The sequence below is a fragment of the Tachypleus tridentatus genome, chromosome 2 (genome assembly GCF_004210375.1).
Source record: "Tachypleus tridentatus isolate NWPU-2018 chromosome 2, ASM421037v1, whole genome shotgun sequence".
Taxonomy (NCBI): Eukaryota; Metazoa; Arthropoda; class Merostomata; order Xiphosura; family Limulidae; genus Tachypleus; species Tachypleus tridentatus.
In genome coordinates this window covers 75,548,676-75,568,532 of record NC_134826.1, presented here as the reverse complement: position 1 = coordinate 75,568,532, position 19,857 = coordinate 75,548,676, and the positions used below count along the sequence as shown (strand labels likewise).

The following is a 19,857-nucleotide window of genomic DNA, read 5'->3' as shown; positions in this document are numbered from 1 at the left end:
CCCTTATAACTGGGCTATGTCGGACCTTCTGTTTTAGAAGTTTTCTCTCTGTCAGTCTGTGAATACAATAAAAATATTTCAACACGTTTATTTGAAAGATAACTATAAGTGTTCGCGTTTTCATTTTTATTTTTCTTTACAGATTACGAGTCGAACACCTTAACCCACTTGACCATGCCGAGCCATCACTGACGGATAATTACCAACTTCTCAAACAATGCTCGAGAGCTGATATTGTTTTAATTGCACAAATAAGTGTAAAAAGGCCTCAGGAATCTCCTTCCACGAGTAAGTATTCATATTTATGAACTTTTCTTTCAAAATGAAGGCTTTCAAGCTCGAGCAGTTGCAAATTATCGCCTGCTTTGCATCTGTCAAGGCCCAAAGGGCCAAACTGTATTGTAATGTATCAATTTCTACTAGATCTATTAGGCTATACACCGTAGGCCTAATTAAGGTATTGGACGTCAGAAATAAATTTGATATGGTACTGATGTGTACTGAGGTATTACATATACTAGTATTTAGGTATGAATAAGCGATCAAGCAGCCAAATCATGAATGACAATGACCGCATGTGAAAATTAGGCACAGACTAAGCTCGTTTTGGTCCTAATGCTGCTTTTTCTTGTCCAATTTTAAATTTGAAAAGAAGATTTTAAATAGATGTAACAGAGAGATGTCGGAAAGTGTATCCTTAAACTCAGTTACAGTACAATTTTACTTTTAGGTTTCCCTCTGATGAAGCAGTTCGTCAACAATGTTTGAAGAATGTAAGTCGTGAAGAATTTCAGGCATGACAGGATACGCAGTAAAAACTTTCTGTCAAAATGACAGCTATAAAACTACTTGGACAACACTGTCAATACTTATTAATATTTTTTAAAAGAAAACTCATATTTTTATTTTTGAAAAATAAACTCAATGACTTTATAACATATATAAAATATATAATAATGACTGTCTATGTTTGTTACTGTTTACAGGACACGTGTATTTAATTTTCGCTCTGTTTAAAAAATGAGATAACAACAAACAACCAATGGCCTTTTTTGTGAAAACCTGCTTAACTTAAAAATAATTATCATCTATTTCTAGGAGTGCATTTAAGAGAATAAAAGAACATGACATATTGAAGTCTGAACTGAAGTCTGCCTCTGGCAGTGCCTACCATCATCCCAGGTCATCCTCGATATAAGCAAGTTGTACAATCACAAAGTAGACCACTTCCAAGAAAACGAGTTCCTGAAATCAAGCAAACATATCCAGTACCTGCCAAGAAAAAGAAAAATACGTCATGTGTCGAGCCTTCATACTGTTCAATTGTCCCAGTGAAAGATCAGCTTGAAGCAGTTAAAAACAAGCTAAAAAAGTACAAAACGATTAAAGAGTATGCAAGTAATAAATGAAAAGGAAAACTGATTCTATCGCAAAACTGCTACAAATTCTAACGTGATTCAAGTGTTCGTCTGTCTGTCTACGGTGAGATGACTGAACATTGTGCTGATCATGACCCACAGGAGGAAGATCATGACGTCACACAAATTGTCAGGTTGATCAGTTGACTATTTTGTAAAATACTCGTGCATCACCATGGTTGTTCGATATGTCAATAACAGAGAGGTCTTCCGTCGTCATGAATTGACGAAGACTATTTTATTCTTGTATCAGTGATGAATCTGCATTTTCGACAGAATAATGATTAACAATTTTCTACAGTAGTTTATTTTGTTATATAGATGTTAAAATCAAAACTGGATGTTGCAATAATTCTTTTTCTATTATTGCAAAATGTTACAATTCGAAGAACTCCAAAAAGAGCAAATATGAATACTTTGTGTGTGTATACCAAAATAATATGTTGAAACATATATAAACTCATTGGCGAATTTAGGCACTATGGCTCGTACTCATACGTAAATATAGACTAAATTTATACGGAATCAGTTACGTTTTGATGCCCACTGGTTGTTATTCGACAATAAGGCTGGCTATTAACTGTGTAAGTTTACTTCATGCACGCAATTTGCTTCATAATTGCAATAATTGCAGACATGTTAAGACAATTATATAGTTTTCTCAGGTAATTCTCACCCCCTTCGAAACTCACACGTGCTAGTGTGTTGTTGATATTGTTCCTGTTTTAGCGGCCGTTTTGAAACCTCTATTACGTCACAGTCTGTGATTGATCAATGTGTGAGAGTGCTCTCTCTCTCTCTCTATAGTTAGTGTGCCTATAACTAACTCTATGAATATACGTATTATTATATTTGGTTTGTTGTTGTTCTAACATTAAAGCACAATTGTAATACTAACTATATAGCTACACTAACATATTACATATATAACTATTTTATGAGATACAAAAATAGTGAGGACTACAGTATATTTTATGACGAGCTTTAAAAATAAATAGAATGAAAATAGAAACTGTTAAGAAACAATAATAATTGGAAAGGATAAAAGACAGTGTTAAAAATAAATTGTGAGACTGTGTGATACTCCAGAATATGGAAGTGCTAAATAGTTTCAGGCCAATTGGTATAATATGTTGTTTCTTGAATGGTAGTTTACTTTTAAGTTCCATCCATTGTCTCTGTTCATTTATGAATTCTTTTCATCCAAGAGTATAGATTATATATATTTTCTCTCTTTAAAATATTTGGTTGTTTGTAAGATAAAAATTTTAAATGTAGGTTAACGTGCACGTCTCACGACGTTTGGAGTGTTATTTTCAAAAGTTTTATTAAATACCATGTTTACCACTTAAGTCAATGAGATTGGCAGCAAAACGTAGTTTATAATTTGAATTTTAAAATTATATACGTTTTAATTTCTTAATTTAGAAGAAAATATATAGAAAATAGTATCGGTTATTGTGTCACATAACACGTCCAGTTGTCTTAGTGTTCAGTTTCTAGTTATTACGCCCACCATATAATATTTACAAGTACCGGAGGATTTAGAACTCGAATATGAGATATATACAAGTTAAATATAAAATAAGAACCTTCCGCCTCAAAAGCGAAAGAAAGAATTTTGCCGAAACTGTAGATGTGTAATGAAAAAGTCGTTGCTCTGAATAGAAATGGGATTCTTTCAACCCACATATACTTTACTTAGAGACCGTACTAAATTACAGAGATTTTGAGGATACTAATTCAGTAATTTTATATATTTTTCATTTTTAAAAAGTTAATGTTTGAAGCCTACAAAAATGATCTCCACACTCTATCCACAAAGCTAAACAAGACTTAGAAACGCACGTGCTGTTGTTCTATGCACGAGCACAGTATCTAGAAATAATGTTTTTCAATGCATTTCTCACTTACATTCTATGTTTTAAGAAATCTAATTAAAATTTAAACATTTATGATTAATTAGTAATATGTATATTTATACACATACGTGACGTACGGTAACCGAAGTATTACTGTAATTTCCAGTATTCTTTTGTAAACTAATTACATAGTTACGCTTACTGCATTTGTGCTATTCTAATTTTATAAACTAAGCTAAATTTAAAACCACGTTCGAAAATTTACAACTTTAAAATAAGAGGATAGAAAATTTTATAAGTACGTGCCCAAATACCATCTTCATACACATACGCTGCGAAGTTCGACAGACATCAAATAGCTGAGCAGTAGTATTGAAAGACCTGCTTAATATTCTATAAACTATTTTCTTGAATATTCAAAACCAATGAATTATAGCAATAATTCATGTATTGTATAAAATATTCACGCCAGAGACGTTGCTTACCTATTTCCCTAAATGATACACAATAATAAAATATTCATGTTTCCTTTTTTCAGTTGACGCGCTTCGATTTGATGAGTGTGACGTATATTGTTGAATGTGTATTGTGCAATTCCTACCTGTTCTCTGAATTTGTAGAAAAATATTTGTTTTTCGAACATGCTAGCATGTTCGAACATTGTTGTACGTTCTAGAATCTCGCGTGATTCGTACAAAAGCAGCTAGCCCAGAAACGGTAACAGAATATTATTGGTCAGCTACAGGACAGCCTCGGAAGCTATAATTGTGAATAACGCTTATTAATTGGAAATCTACAGAATTTGACAAGGAACTTTACAGATTTAGAAAGATACAAACCTTTTAACTTCACTAAATTAAATTCGGACGTTTTCATTTCTACGAGGACATTAAATATCTCGTCGGTAAAAGCAAATTTATAAGCGGTATGAGGTTAACCAAGCTAACTAGCTAATTAATTGGCTCGGCGTGCATTAGACCGTCAATAAAAATATTCAGTTTTAGACTGGATATAAGACTCAGTATTGTCTGTCAGTTTGTAAAACTCTTGTATATAAACCATCGTTTGTAACAATTATTAGTAATCACTGTTGTTATAAAGTGTATTGTTGTTTGTTTAGTAAAATATATTTGTATTAACAAACAAAGTTACATATATTAATATTGTTGGCAAATGTCATAATTTTGATGCTTATTAACATTTAATTAACTTCTAAACTAAAATTAAAATTTTCGACTGTTTGAAATATTAATACGTAACATAAAAAATCCGAGACTCCGAGATAAATCATAATGCGTAACAGAAGTGGCAATTCTTATGGTTCTCCTGCAAAGTGTCCATTTTATTTATTTGGAGAAATATTCTTGTGGTTCTCCTGCAAAACGCCTGTTTTGTTTATTCGTCGTAATTTTCTTCATCTAAAAATTACATCTATCTCAAGTAACGTTGTTGTTGTTGTTTTGGAATTTCGCACAAAGCTACTCGAGGGCTATCTGTGCTAGCCGTCCCTAATTTAGCAGTGTAAGACTAGAGGGAAGGCAGCTAGTCATCACCACCTACCGCCAACTCTTGGGCTACTCTTTTACCAACGAATAGTGGGATTGACCGTCACATTATACACCCCACGGCTGGGAGGGCGAGCATGTTTAGCGCGACGCGGGCGCGAACCCGCGACCCTCAGATTACAAAGCGCACGCCTTAACGCGCTAGGCCATGCCAGGCCCCTCAAGTAACGCAATATTGTTAAGAGAGTGACAAGGAAAGTGAGAAGTATTTTGCAAATTATTGAAACAACCATGTTAATCTGAATTGATTATTGTTTTTACATGATATACTTTGTTTTGATGCGAGTTGTGTTACAGATTTTAAACGTGTCTGATGTTTTTTTTTAAAAGTAACTTTTGAGACATAGCCTATCTATTGGTTGCAGGAACGAACCCAATTGCCGAAAACTGGAGTGTAGAAATCTGATGATCAATCTTTATATTCGATGATAAAGAGTAACTTAAGAGTTGGTGACAGATAGTGTTAACTTCCCACCGTCCTCTATAATTTATCACTTTAAAATTAAGGACAACTAATGCAATATCCCTCTAGTAACTTTGCACAAAATTCACCAGGCAGAGAGTGCATGTTAAGTACTTATAACTAAAACGAACAAGTGGTCGAAGATGAAATATTGTGTTGTATTGTATCATATTAAGTACTATTCTATGTTAATTAAGTCTTTTCTACATTACTGTGTTTCTAATTTGCAGTCATTTATTCGAGTTAAACAAAGTATTTTTTAAATATTAAACCAGAATAGCAAAATATCTTAACATCTATAAATGGATTAATTAACTAAATTATTCAGAACACCTGCAATAAATCTTAGCTCTCCTTCGAATGTTCACCTTTCAGTTAGCGCTTATTTTACGGATTTACAATGTAAATATCTGGGTTTCAATTTCTTGAGAGGGCAGATTACAGAAAGATAATTGCTAAACTTCGTGCTACAACAATCACAAAAACTCTTTCTTGAACTTTCTGAACGACCCTCAGAAGTTCAGCGGTATGTCTGCGCAGTTACAATTCCAAAGAAACTGGGTTTCAATGTTTGTGATGGGCAGAGAACACACAGCCGATTGTATAGGTTTACGCTGAACTTCACTCCTGAAAATACAAAATAAAAATATCCTATGTTGCTGCCATCTGTACGCAAATACTCCCACTAAATATGATATATGAAATTTGTGTTCAACCTAAATTTGCGCTAGAAGTCATGTAAATAAAATATACATTGGTGATTTGGATAGTTACATCTGTGAGACTGTCACAAAATCCTCCTAAAATCGCAATTAGGAAATATCTGAAGTGAGGTACGTATTATTTTAAAATGAAAGTTAAAATCTCTAAAGCGAACTTTACACATCAGTTATAATTAAGAAGAAACCCATATGTTTTACCCGTCAAAGTAACGTACAGTTATAAATAGATAGTGACTAATATCATAGAACAGTAACATGATAATTCATCGTTTCTTTCAACTGCTCTGGTCACCCGGCCATTATTACGGTTCAACCTGAGAAGCACATGTATTATTATTCTCTGTTCTTAGTTGTATTATTTAATTACATAAAAACATTATTGATTGTATCAATACCTTTAGTACATCAAAACGTGAGCTTAAGTTTCATGACAGTTGACAACAAAATAGAGAAGACCCAGGCGAATATTATATTCTTTGTTTTTCATATGTGTGTTTTATTTATTATTTATATCACTGAGTAAAATGTACAAAATAGTAACTTATAAGATAAGGTAAAGTAATTCTTTATAATATGGTATGCTTTTGAGCAGCCCATGGGTTATTTAATTTTTGTTTTTGGTTTTAGTTTCGGATCTCTTGTAAAAACAATCTTGTGAGGAATATCAACATATTTAACCTGATTATTATTTTTAGCATCATGTCCAATAAGATTATGTTTGTTTTGTCTACGTTTTAATTGACACATGGGTGTTGGTTTTCGAGCTCTCCCAGAAATAAATTTGTTTCGGTTTTCAGCTTTTTCAGTAACAATAAAAACGTGTCTCTGGTAATGTTCTGGTTTACTGCCAAGTCTTAGAGTGACAATTTCATCAGCATTGTAGACAAGTTCAGTAGACGGAGGCCTGGTGTTGTTTGACACCTCCATCTGGATACATTCATCATCTTTTACTTCTTTTGAAGCTGATGTTTTTGCCTGAAGATGTAAATCATAATTAGTGAGGAAACACTCATCAATCGAAAAAAAAATGTTTTAATAACAATAATCAACTAATGAACATTTTAAAAATATATAATTTATTCTTTATGCAGCAATCATTTTATTACAATATGAGTAAAACTGAATAAATGTTTATAAGAAAATTTTAAATTTTAAATTGATATCAGATATCTGATAAACGTTTTTTCGAAACTACGAAATATATCTCAAGCATTGTCCCAAATTGTGAGATTGGTAATATATAGCAGACAATAGCTTTAAATAATGTTTTACATTTATGTTTTGTATGTTTCCAAATACTAACTTGCTAAAACAAGATAAAACTACTGTTATAATAAATGTAAATTGTTCCGATTGTACAGGAGACAACAAAACAGAGTCACTGGCTGTTCTGAAAACTGAAAATTTTGATACTATCAGTATCACTGAGACTTAGTTGGATATTAACAATGTTCATGAGAGAAGTTTTTGAAATACCAAGCTACAAATTACTTATAAGAAATAGGAGTCATTATTGCTTGAGCAGGAGAAAGCATTTTTATACAAGACGAACCGAAGAAAACATATGTCTATAACATTGTGTAAAGTCACAATGAAAGCTTCCTAGTCCCACTGTACATAACACAAAGTATCAGCTTATACTAACCCCTCAACTTGAGTATGTCTTGTACTACTATTACTGATGACACAAACACAGACAAACAAGCCTTAATGACAAACTGTGTGGTAAGTAAACTATTCTAATCTAGTTTTTACTGTTGAGTCATAGAAACTGAAATAAATATGATACAGTAAGTCAATGTAACAAATGGTAAAGTATTTTAGTTAATTATACTTGCAGGCATTCAACAAATTTAAATTCTAAAGTAAGATAATACAAAAAGTTGATTACTTACCAATGCAACATTTTCTTAATACACAAATCATTTAGTCACGTGTAACCACAGCTGGTACAGACTAGTATAAAACTCGCCTTTAATAAATGCAACTGATTTTCATTTGTTCTGTTTTAGAGGACCAGTATTTTGTAGAATACAATCACATTTCAGTTGTACTACATTACACATGTATATTTATATTATTATTTACAAATACATCTTTAAATTTCAGTCACAAGGCAGAACAGTAAAGAAACACAGAAAACAATGATATTCTCTGTTCACGTGGTAACAATACATAGTGTTTGGTTTTCTTAAAAGGTTTAAATCATATTCAACAAAATGACTTATTTTACTTTTTTGTTTCTTTTTCAGGGTTTATAGATAATCACGATCAGTTCTAAAGATGAATTTTTAATTTCTCCAGTTGGACATAGTATATTCGAAAGTAATAATTCAATGCCTTAACAATAGGTTTTTATTATTACTAAATACATGGAAAGTAAGGAATTTCTGGAATAACTTTTTCTTTCACTTCTCTCTTCCACATTTAATGAATAACCCAATAACGTTAAACTGTATATATATTTGTGGTCTAAAAGAAGAAAGTGTTGGTAGAGATTGATTGTTGACTCTGACACACGGCTGACCACAAAGATGTGTTCAGTTTCAATCTGAGGTGATTATGAACGAGTTCACGAAGGAGTTTCACCACTTAAACAACCAGATAGTTGAACTAACACGCTGACTTCTCTCTCTTACTTTTGTTTTACATAAAAATTTCAGATATAGATAAAGTCAATGAGTGCATCCGGTTAATAAATATAAATAACTAATTGACTGAAAACCATTGTTGTAAAATATCTCACTATCAATAGAAGCCGACAGAACGAACACGTTCAGTGAAGAGTAGTCCAACCCGCATATCTCGAATCGAGCGCCCTAATTATCACACCATGTCAGGCCTACATCCGACCTAGGAACATAAAATAAAAAATAAACTTGGCCACAGTAAACCAGTTTTATTGGACATAACTGCGCAAAGCATTGTGAAAGAAATTTGCTTTTGCGTAACAAAAAGCGTTGTGCATAGTATACAGTCTAGTTACCCATTAATTGAGACTTGGTGTAACCTTGTGTCAGCATGACACCTTGGGACTAGGATGGCTGTAATGTGCTACTGAACACTTTAAGCTGTATTATAAATATATATAATTTTTTCGATGTGGAATTCGCTACCTGAAGTTAACCAAAAGTCACTTATAACAACGTGTTAAAAAAAAAGTCTCCAGTGAAACAACAGCAAGTTTACGCCCTTACACCACTATAATAACGCCCCCACGGCTGAAAGAGCGAGCATGTTTGGCGCGACAGGGATGCGAACCCGCGACCCTCTGATTACGAGTCGCTCGCCTTAACACGTTTGGTCATGCCGAGTCTCCAGCCACTAGAACAACAACTAAGTTACAGGCAGAGCACGTGTATTGAATATGATGATGGTAAAACTGATGATAAGAAAGGTCTAGTTGATTATTAACTTACACTCCAAGAATGTTGCTCAGTCGTAAAATGCTGCATCAAGTTGTATGTAGTTGTACAAGAACAGATTTAAAGCATAGTTGCCTGTTTGCACTTTGATCGACTTTCTAAATGCGCACAATCTACAATATCCAAACGGAAACCTTGATTCTGAAAACATCCAACAGAAGACCGGCGTCCTTTTCTAGAAAACAAAACATGTCTCCATGATGATGGAAAGAGTCTTGTTCCTTGTGCAGAGGACACGCTGTACGTGCACGTGAACTATTTAACCATGGTTGATAGTCAGTTAAGCTGTCTTTATTTGGAGTTCTAGCACATCTGATGGATATAAAGTAAAAGTGTATTTCAACTTTTAGTTTTCAACTAAAACAATGTAATAATTGAAAAACCAATACGTGACTTAAGCTTAGTAATCAACGATGTCATACACATCAAACGTTGAAATTGAAGAAACCCATGTAGATTCTGCATTTCAGTAAAATATGTCGCATGCAAATCTTAGTGTAACAACTGTGAATTAATGGACGTATATTGTGACAGTCAATATACTTAGAGCTGTATTACAAACAATATAAACAAACACAATTAGTACTGAAATGAGCATTTAATGTGTAATATCTGTTACATTTAAATGGGCGAAAAATATGTAAATAAACATTTCATTACTTTTGGTTTAATATTTTATTCAAGTTTTAACATTATATGTCGTAATAAGTAAATACTGCAAAAAAAATCATAAAAAACATGAAAAAAACGCTTGTGAATTGTTGAACTAAAGCCACAGTCTCTTATATTTAAATAATAGTTCTGATAAAATGTTAACATTTTAAGTTTTCAAAGTTTATATTTAATTTACTTGTACATAAATGTAAATAGCTAAATTACTACGTAAGTTTCTGATAAACCAATAATATCAATGATACTGAATTTAAAAATTTTGTGCAATTTTGTAAGTATCAATCCCATTCGTGTAGCTGTATAGTGTGGACATTAAAGCCATGTTTATTTCTCTTACCTCTAGAGAGAACATATTAACAATGGCGTTTTTATAAATTCGTTTTATTAATTCTATTTCCTAGTTTTGAAGAAAAATCAGGTTTGTTTCCGAGCTTTTCCAATGATAAACGTGTCTTGGCTGTCAGAATTCTCAATGAGAATAACAACGTTGAGATGTCCTTGTTTACTGTTTGGTTTAACGATAATTAGTTCATCATAATTGTTCACATGTCTATCAGACAGAGGTCGCTGTATATATTCTTCGACAGATTTTCTTTGTTTTGATGCTGGTGTTCCGCTCTGAAGATGTAGAATATTGTTATGTTTAGTGGTGCAACACTCAAAATTTGAGTAATAATTTTACTATAACATGTATAAAACCAAACAAATCTTTCTATGAAAATTATAAATTATGAAATTGGTTTCAGTTATCTCATAAATATTTTCTGGAAACTAGGAAAACTATCTCAAACATTGTTTCACGTAGTGAATAAAGAATGATATACAGGAGACAATAGCTTAAATACTGTTTTCCATTTATATTTTAACGTTCACAAAAAATAACTGGATTGTTTATATTATTGCCCAGGCAAGATGAAAGTACGGTTATAATTAAATGTCAAGTGTTCAACTCAGTTTATTGTTATATAACTTGAGAAGATGAAAGTACGGTTATGATTAAATGTCAAGTGTTCCACTCAATTTATTGTTATATAACTAGATACGATGAAAGTACGGTTACTATTAAATGTCAAGTGTTCCACTCAATTTATTGTTATATAACTTGACAAGATGAAAGTACGGTTATAATTAAATGTCAAGTGTTCCACTCAATTTATTGTTATATAAATTAAGCATGAAAAGCTATGTGATCTAAACTACAAATGACTAGTTATTTACTTCATGTTACAGAGAGAAATAATATTCAAACTGTCTTATTTTTTCTGCAACTTTGGAGTAAATCACGCACCTTATGATGCTTTAAAATATTTAATAATTCATTATCAGTAGTAGCAGTATGTATGTGAATGAAAAATTACGAAGAGACATTCTGATCTTTATGTTTTCCAGATGTTATTAATGCTATGGACATTAGTAAAGGTAATCAGACTTATCAGACCTCAATGGTATCGAACACGTGTAAGTAGGTTTATTTTGGAGAAAAAAAAATCGCATACATTCAAACGACTCTGAACATTAAAGATTCTCTGAACGCATCTTTCTCAGTAGTTGGGGATAACCCAAGGAATTAACAACATTGATTTTAAACATGCAACATCTGTTTGATATTGCACACGTAGTTTGACGTAGTATACATTGTATTAAAATGGATTGTTTTTAACTGTAATGAATGAAAAATTACGAAAGGACATTCTGATCTTTATGTTTTCCAGATGTTATTAATGCAATGGACATTAGTAGAGGTAATGTGTACTTCTTACACTATCATATAATGTTACGACTGGCTCTGGCTTCGTTTTAATGGATGGTAATTGTCTTCCAATGTGTAGTCAGACTGCAGAAGAGGTGATTCCCCCAGTTTTACTGGCATACAAACTTATCAGACCTTAACAGTATCGAACACGTGTAGGTCTCTTTTATAAGAAAAATCGCATATATTCAAACAACTCTGAACATTAAAAATTCTCTGAACACATCTTTCTCAGTTGTTGGAGGTAACCCAAGGTATTAACAACATTGATTTTAAACATGCAACATCTGTTTGATATTGTACACGTAGTTTGACGTAGTATACATTATATTAAAATGGATTGTTTTTAACTATAAAAATGTAAATTTACTTGTACCAAATATTAATTATAATTGTAAGATGAATAAGAACTTAATTGAATTTCGAACCAAAGTATTCCTTTCTTCAAGGTCGTTTTCATATATCATCTCCAGGGTTGTTCGTTTGGTCACTTTTTGTTTTCTTAGTATATTAGTTTTTGTCTTCTTAACGTTCTTTGTAGGGACCTTCTTCTCACATTCAGGGATCAGTGGCACAGCCTCCAATATATCCAATTCATCAGTAGTTATCTTTTCATCACCAGGCTGTTTGTGTTCGACACGGTTTTCCAAAACATTCCGTTCTTCCCGAGATTTTTCTTTCCAGTTGTAGAAACAACAAAGAACGCTGCACGATCATTACAGAAAGTAAATAAATAAGAATCACGTGTTTCAAGACCATTAAAATACATATTATTATTAAATAAGCTATGGATAATGGGTTACAGTTATAACTATAAATGTGTTTCATGCTTAACCACGTGTATTCAGTTATAATGTTTCGACCCTTGGAACATAGTACTTCACATGAAGCCACATGTAACAACATGACACGTCATATGGAACGTAGTACTTCACATGAAGCCACATGTACCAAAATAATACCTCATATAAAGGCGGAGGTTTCACATTAATACCTTGCTTGAAATCAGATCTATCAACACTGTATCTCGTAAGAAGACAGATACATGAATATAGTACCACACATGAAAGCAGATGTTTCTAACAGCAGTGTGAGTACAGAAACCAATATCTTAAAATGATTACTCCTTATTTTCCACATACTTTAATTATAATGTAATTGAAGATGACATATAACTTACCACAAAGCAATAAGACATATCGAAATGAGTGCTGTCCACCAAACGTATCTTGTAATTGTAGATATTGAAACCGAGGTAATCGTAGATGTCGAAACCACTTCAGTTGGATCTTAAGACAGAGAGACGTATTTAAAATCAGTTTACTTACTCTACCGATTTCGTAAAAACTTCAAATGTCAGTTAGCAATAATAGTAATGTGTATAATTCTTTAAGCCCAACAATAATCTTGATATAACATATTTAAAATTTTAATTCAATAAATAAGATAATATTCACGACGAGAAATTCACTTGAAATAAAAATCTATCTCAGAATGGCTGGTATGGGTATTAACACTTTTATTGATAAGCATAGAATAACGTTTTAAAACGTTAATACACGTACCAGTCATTGTGAGATACAAATACGATATTTCTTGTATTTATAATGCATTTTAATATTAAACAGCGCCCGGAATGGACAGGAAGGTTAATGCATTCGACTCTTAGTGTGAGGGTTGCGGGTTCGTATCCTCGTCGCACCAAACATGCTTGCCCTTTCAGCTAAGGAGGCGTTATTATTTGACGGTCAAACCCAGTATTCGTTTGTAAAAGAGTAGCTCGAGACTTGGCGGTGGGTGGTGATGACTAGCTACCTTCCCGCTAGTCGTACACTGCTAAATTAGGGGCGGCTAGTGCAGATAGCCCTCGTTTAGCTTTGCGCGAAATTAAAAAAGCAAATATATTAAACAATTATAATAACATTTAAAAAGTTGCAAATTGTTTATATATAAATATATTTTTCAGTTTAAACGAATAAATAACACAGAAAAAAAGAACTTCTATTATATTACTTGAACTCTTCACTAGTAGAGTTATTCCACTCAAGTGAATTCAGTTAGTTTCTTTAGTCCCTAAGTTACTTACTTCAAGAGATCATCGAATAGGAACTTACATAGTTTTTCAACAATACTTCACGTTTTCAAATTGTCAAATATGAATGTCTTAGTATCACCAAAGGGTATTTTGTAGAACTACCATGTGATAATAGCATGTCATGGCTATCTGTCAAAGTGCCCTCTGGTGGGTTTAACAAGCTACCAACATGTATCCAACAAGCTCAGGACATCTATACTCATTTTTATAAATTATACAGCGAGAAACGAACTAACTGCTTTAAACCGTATTCAATACTATTAACAACACACTATTTACAATCCAATTTAGCTTATCACCTAGACACAGTTTCATCAATTCATTCTCACTGATATATAAATAAGAATCCAACTGGTTTTCCAAACACATGTTATTAGACTATATAACAAATATTTCACCATTCTCTTCGATATATGTAACTTATTATACAACTCAATATGAAACACTTAGTTATATTAACTTCGACTCACAAAAGGTGTAAGAATATATAACAGAAATCAAACAAACCATCTTTGATTAATTTCTATTCACTTACCGTTTCAAACTTTATAATTAGTTTCTTCACTTATTATGGTACTTAATACGTTTATATCTAATGAATCGTATCCACTGCCTGGTAAGTTTTCTTTACAGCACAAAAATATTGACAGACATTTTTACAAAGGTTTCTTCACTGGACCTTCAGTATGAATTTCATATATGAATAACAACAGCATTTCGATGACAAACATTGAACACCGTAGTCACTGCTCACGATGTTTTCGCTAACTTGGTAAAAATTCTTTTATTCAGAACTTTTAACGTTTTGATGATCAAATATTATTATAATCCTAATTGGTCTTCTTAGTAATGACGTGAAGCACACAGGTGTGTGATTGAGATACCAATATGTTTGTTTGGTATTCAATTTCACGGAAAGCTACGAGATGGCTTCCAGCGCTTGCTGTTCCTAATTTTGAAATCATATATTAGAAGAAACACAGTTATTCAATAGTATTTGTCTGAGTGTTTGAGCCCATCTTAAAACCGTGTGAGGGGATTGACCGTTATATTAAAATCCCTAACTTGTACCACTATTTGTCTTCTTCCTAGAAACCCATAATACACTAGTAGTAAAGTTTGTTTGCTTGTTTTTCAATTGGAAGGAAAGCTACACGAGAACTATATGCGCTAGCCATCCCTAAATTAGCAGTGTAAGACCAGAGAGAAGGCAACTAGTTATGACCGCCCAAGGCCAACATTTGGGCTACTCTATAACAAAGGAATAGAGGGATTGGCCGTCACTTTACAACACTACCACTGAAAGAGTGAGCATGTTTGGTGTGACGAGGTTCGATCCCGTGACCTACAGATTAGAGTCGAGCGTACTACCAGTAAAGAACGATTTGTATAAACTTATTATTACTCGCATTATAAGATAATGTTAAACAAACTACTGATTAATACCTCACCGTGTACTAGAACCATCAAGTAGTTATTTTAAGATATATTTGAAATTTCAATGGTATCTTAATATGAAAATAGTGGCGCCAAGTAACATTCAGTCGTATAACTTAATACAATTATGTGAACATAAAATTTCTGAGTAAACGTTTTCTTCATAGTGTTAGAGTCTTTCTCTTAAAACCAAACTTTGGAAAATCTATGTTTAGAGCTCCGGTATGGCCAGGTAGGTTAAAGCGTTCGACTCGTAATCCAAGGATCGCGGGTTCGAATCTCTGTCGCACCAAACATGCTCGCCCTTTCAGCCTTAGGGGCATTATAATGTGACGTTCAATCTCTCTATTCGTTGGTAAAAGAGCAGCCCAAGAGTTGGTGGTAGGTGTCTTACCTCTAATCTTACACTGCTAAATTATGTATAGCTAGCGCAGATAACCCTCGTGTAGCTTTGCGCAAAATTCAAAAACAAACAAGCTCTGTTTATATATGTTTCAATAAGAACTTTAGTTATAATATCAGGTACATAGAATGACTACGTGATGTTATCATTCACAGAAGAGGGGAAACATTTCGTAAAAGTAAATATATATATATATAATTGTTAACTATTTTACCAAAACAATACTACTCTGTCATATATATGTTTTTATGTAAATATAAGATTCTTACAAAAAATATTAACATACTAAATCGTTACAACAACTGTTGCCACCTCCTGGAAAAGCTTTTCCGAAAAAAGCCAAAGCTGTTTAATACAATAAAAACCATGGAAGTTATGAAGAAGTATCTCATTATAATAATGTGTTTTAACAAAAATAAACATTTTTTAACTTTGAAAGAAACAATAAAAGAAAACCAATACTCATACAAAGATCTTTATTATCAGCTCCTTCTTCGTCAGTAATTTCATCTCCAGGATAAGGTATACAGGCGTCAGAAGCAAAATGTGCCATATAAGTCCCTCCTGGGCACGACAGGCAGTTAGTTTGGAATCCATTGTCAAAGTGACCAGGAGGACATGGATCTAAAATCGTTAAAAGTACATAGCTAAACATTTATTTACTCAGTGTCAATTTTTATAGTCCTATCAACGAGTTTATTATCAAAAAACAATTTTTTGAATCAAAACTACATGATATTAAAAGTCTTTAATCTTTTTGTGTTTAATGGAAACTATTAACGTTATTGTGTGTAATATATACTTACAACACCTGTCAACATCTCTTCGGTATCCTCGAGTGTAAGTCAGGTTCTCTGCTGGAACATACACTGGAGAAAACAAGAGAAAGTTAAATCTTTTAGCTCATTTACTGTCACCGATAGGAATAGAAAGTTTTACTCAGTGCGAGATTCATGAGAAAAATAAAACTCGTTCTTCAAAACGGTTTCTTAACAGCAAACTTTTATTTCTTTATATATTTAGTGACTGAGTCAACTCATTAAACTAATCACAGAAACTTGGAATTTTACGAAAGCGCACAGAATTTTTCTCTTTCTCAATTATGTTACGCCATGAGTTACGTTTAATTTCCTTTGGTATTTCCCTTGCAAAATTTGCATTTGGCAAAGTTTAATGTAAAACTGGTTTCACTGCTATATTAGGGACGTTTAGCCATCGTGTAGCTTTGCGCGAAATTAAAAAACAAACAAACAGGTGCCAGAATTCGTTAAAACAGAATATAATAATTTTGGTGGGACATGAAGACAACAAAGTAGAACTGGTGTTTATTGAAGACGGAAATTTATTTTATCATGTGATAAATACAGTTGTCGAGGATATTCTAGTTCTTGAATATTTCAAATTGTAAATTCTATTTTGAGGTGAATTAATAACATTCGAACAATCATTTAATAAAACAGACAGTGAAAGATTCTGAAACCAGATAAAAGTGATGGAATAATAACCTTAACGAATCAGAGAATTAAAGTACTAAGAGATAGACAGATAGCAGTAATAAGAAATTTTATTAAAGTTATTAAACCCTATCATATCAAAATGTGATAGTTCATATCTTATTAGAATTACACGATATAAAACAAAACGTATCGTTTCCTGATAGGTATCAACATTACCGTTCAAGCCTTGAAAACTATTTTCTTTTTCTTTAGAATGACGTTTTAATTTCTGTGAGATGAAAGAAACTATTACTGAAATACTTTCTGCTGTCTGTAAATTCATAATGAAGTATATTACTTCAACACTTTTGATTCAAAATTGGAAGTCTTGAAATGTTTATATTTTGAAATTAATTCCTATACTTTGCACTTAATGAAAACATTGAACTTATATTACATACATTTGTCTGTTTAATTTCGCGCAGAGTTACACGAGGGCTATCTGCGCTAGATGTCATTAATTTAGCAGTGTACGACTAGAAGAAATGCAGCTGGTTATCACCAAGAAAGTTTTGAAGGATTTGTACGAAAAGAAAAAAGAGAAAAAACAATTATTATTTACAATGTTCCAGTGAGGGTTTGAGAACTGCATTTGAAATATAAAAGTATAAGCGTGCCAATAACAAATGAGTTGAAATACCATTCATGAACAGATGTAGTAAAGAACCAGCTTATTTGTTTATAGAGGGGGTTTTACTTCATGTAAATGTAATGTAAAATGAATGAAAGGAGATGTTGTGACCAGGGTCGTATTTATATTCAATAACGCAAGGTTGATGATTGTGCTCATTTATGTGGGTGCTTTTCTCCCTGCTTCTCTGACGTAGTTTTATGTACTGTTATTTGTTTTTTTTTAATTTCGCGCAAAGCTACTTAAGGGTTATCTGCGCTAGCCGTCCCTAATTTTGCAGTGTAAGACTAGAGGTAAGGCAGCTAGTCATCACCACCCACCGCCAACTCTTGGGCTTCTCTTTTACCAACCGTCACATTATAACGCCCCATGGCTGAAAGGTCGAGCATGTTTGGCGCGACGGAGATGCGAACCCGCGACCCTCAGATTACGAGTCGCACGCCATAACCCACCTGGCCATGCCGGGCCTTAAAATGTACACGTGGAAATGTCGGGGATCGAATCGGGACCTTTCATGTGCAAAGCAAACGCTCTACCACTGAGCTACACCCTCTCACTGTTATTTGTATTTATAAATAACATTACGAATCTTATCGTCTTTACGATCTCTGGTGATAACAAGAGGCCTCGTCAGTAATGATATGGTCGATATTGTGTTGTTTGTACAAGTGAAATTACAATTAAAAGTTTTAATTCAAATCCCTTTTAACTACTGATTTTTCTGTCGTATTCAGTCCAATTCAGAAATGAAAATATCTAATTTGTATACGTAAATATAGATGTAGAGCTAATTCAGAAAACAAGAGTGGTACAGCAATTGTATTAACAATCTGGAACCACATCATACAAACTAAAGACAGATCGAACGTGTTGTGTATAAGTAAGATAAGGGCGAAGCATGTTTGGAGGGAATTCGATCCCTACGATTATTATTCGAACGTCTTAACTATCTGGCCATGCTGGGCCTGAAAAAAGTATCGTTGTCTCAATCAGTCTGAAGCAACTTACTTTGTTGTTTTGATAAAAATCACATAAACTACATATAGTATCAGGCTGGACATACAAATGGCGTTTTAGAAAATATTTTCTCTCTCATTATTATATAGCAGTTGATGCTTTGTTAACATGAAAAAGTTCTTATTGCTGTTAATCACACAAGTGTTTCAATTTTACTAATACTACTTATTGTTAATACGTTTTAGACGTACTCTTCAGACTATGTAATAATAGTTGGATTTCATTACCGAAAGAGCTGTTCTAAATTGTTTTCTTGCCGAGGGCAGAGCGCAGACAGCCCACTGTATAGAATTGCACTTAATTCAGAAATCTACACTACCAAATAAAAAATAATGATGAAAAAATTAATTAATTACCAGAGTTATTCAAGTTTTTAAATACTTATTACAAAAAACCCAAATCTGTTTAAAAAGAACGTGCAGTTATTTTAGTTTCTAATTTCTTTTTGTCCGGTCATGAGTTACATTGTTACATTTCGAACATTTACTCTGTAGTTCTTACATGTGTGTGAACCTCAACATCGATACAGAATATAAAAAAAATATTTTTATCCAAGACTTTAGCACCTCATACTTTGAGGGCTAGGCTACTCATACCATCAGCATAATTAAACAATTATATAAAAAGTACTGTTACACTGGATAAGTATATCGTGATATGTTTATTTTGTTTTAAGTTTTTCGTAAAGTTACACAAGGGCTACCTGCGATAGCCGTCCCCACTTCAACAGTATAAGAGTGGAAGTAGGGTAGTTAGTCATCACCTCCCAGTGCCAACTTGCTAACGAATAGTGATATTGCACGCCACATTATAACTCCACCATCTCTGAAACGGCTAGCATGTTTGGCGTAACGGAGCTTCGAACCCAAACCCACTACGTGTTCCGACTTTACGCTTGTCT

The 19,857-nt window shown here is 32.9% G+C and overlaps 1 protein-coding gene across 1 annotated transcript; it reads right to left on the bottom strand.

Moving 5' to 3' along the window:
* Positions 1-10,541: 10,541 nt before the first annotated feature.
* Positions 10,542-16,841, bottom strand: LOC143245533 (uncharacterized). The gene is made up of 5 exons (XM_076491896.1): positions 16,619-16,841; positions 16,281-16,436; positions 13,058-13,166; positions 12,306-12,582; positions 10,542-10,745 (listed from the first exon to the last, which is right to left on the bottom strand). Exons 2-5 carry the CDS (start codon positions 16,363-16,365, stop codon positions 10,542-10,544), a joined length of 675 nt encoding a protein of 224 aa, XP_076348011.1. The 5' UTR covers positions 16,366-16,436; positions 16,619-16,841.
* Between the last annotated feature and the right edge of the window lie 3,016 nt (positions 16,842-19,857).

Bases quoted from the DNA above. Each gene is read 5' to 3' on its own strand.
- LOC143245533 (XM_076491896.1), bottom strand. From the start codon at position 16,365: ATGGCACATTTTGCTTCTGACGCCTGTATACCTTATCCTGGAGATGAA. The intron at 12,583-13,057 runs GTAAGTTATATG...ATGATCGTGCAG, and splicing joins ATATGTCTTATTGCTTTGTG to CGTTCTTTGTTGTTTCTACA. The intron at 10,746-12,305 runs GTTCGAAATTCA...CTACATCTTCAG, and splicing joins TTGAAGAAAGGAATACTTTG to AGCGGAACACCAGCATCAAA.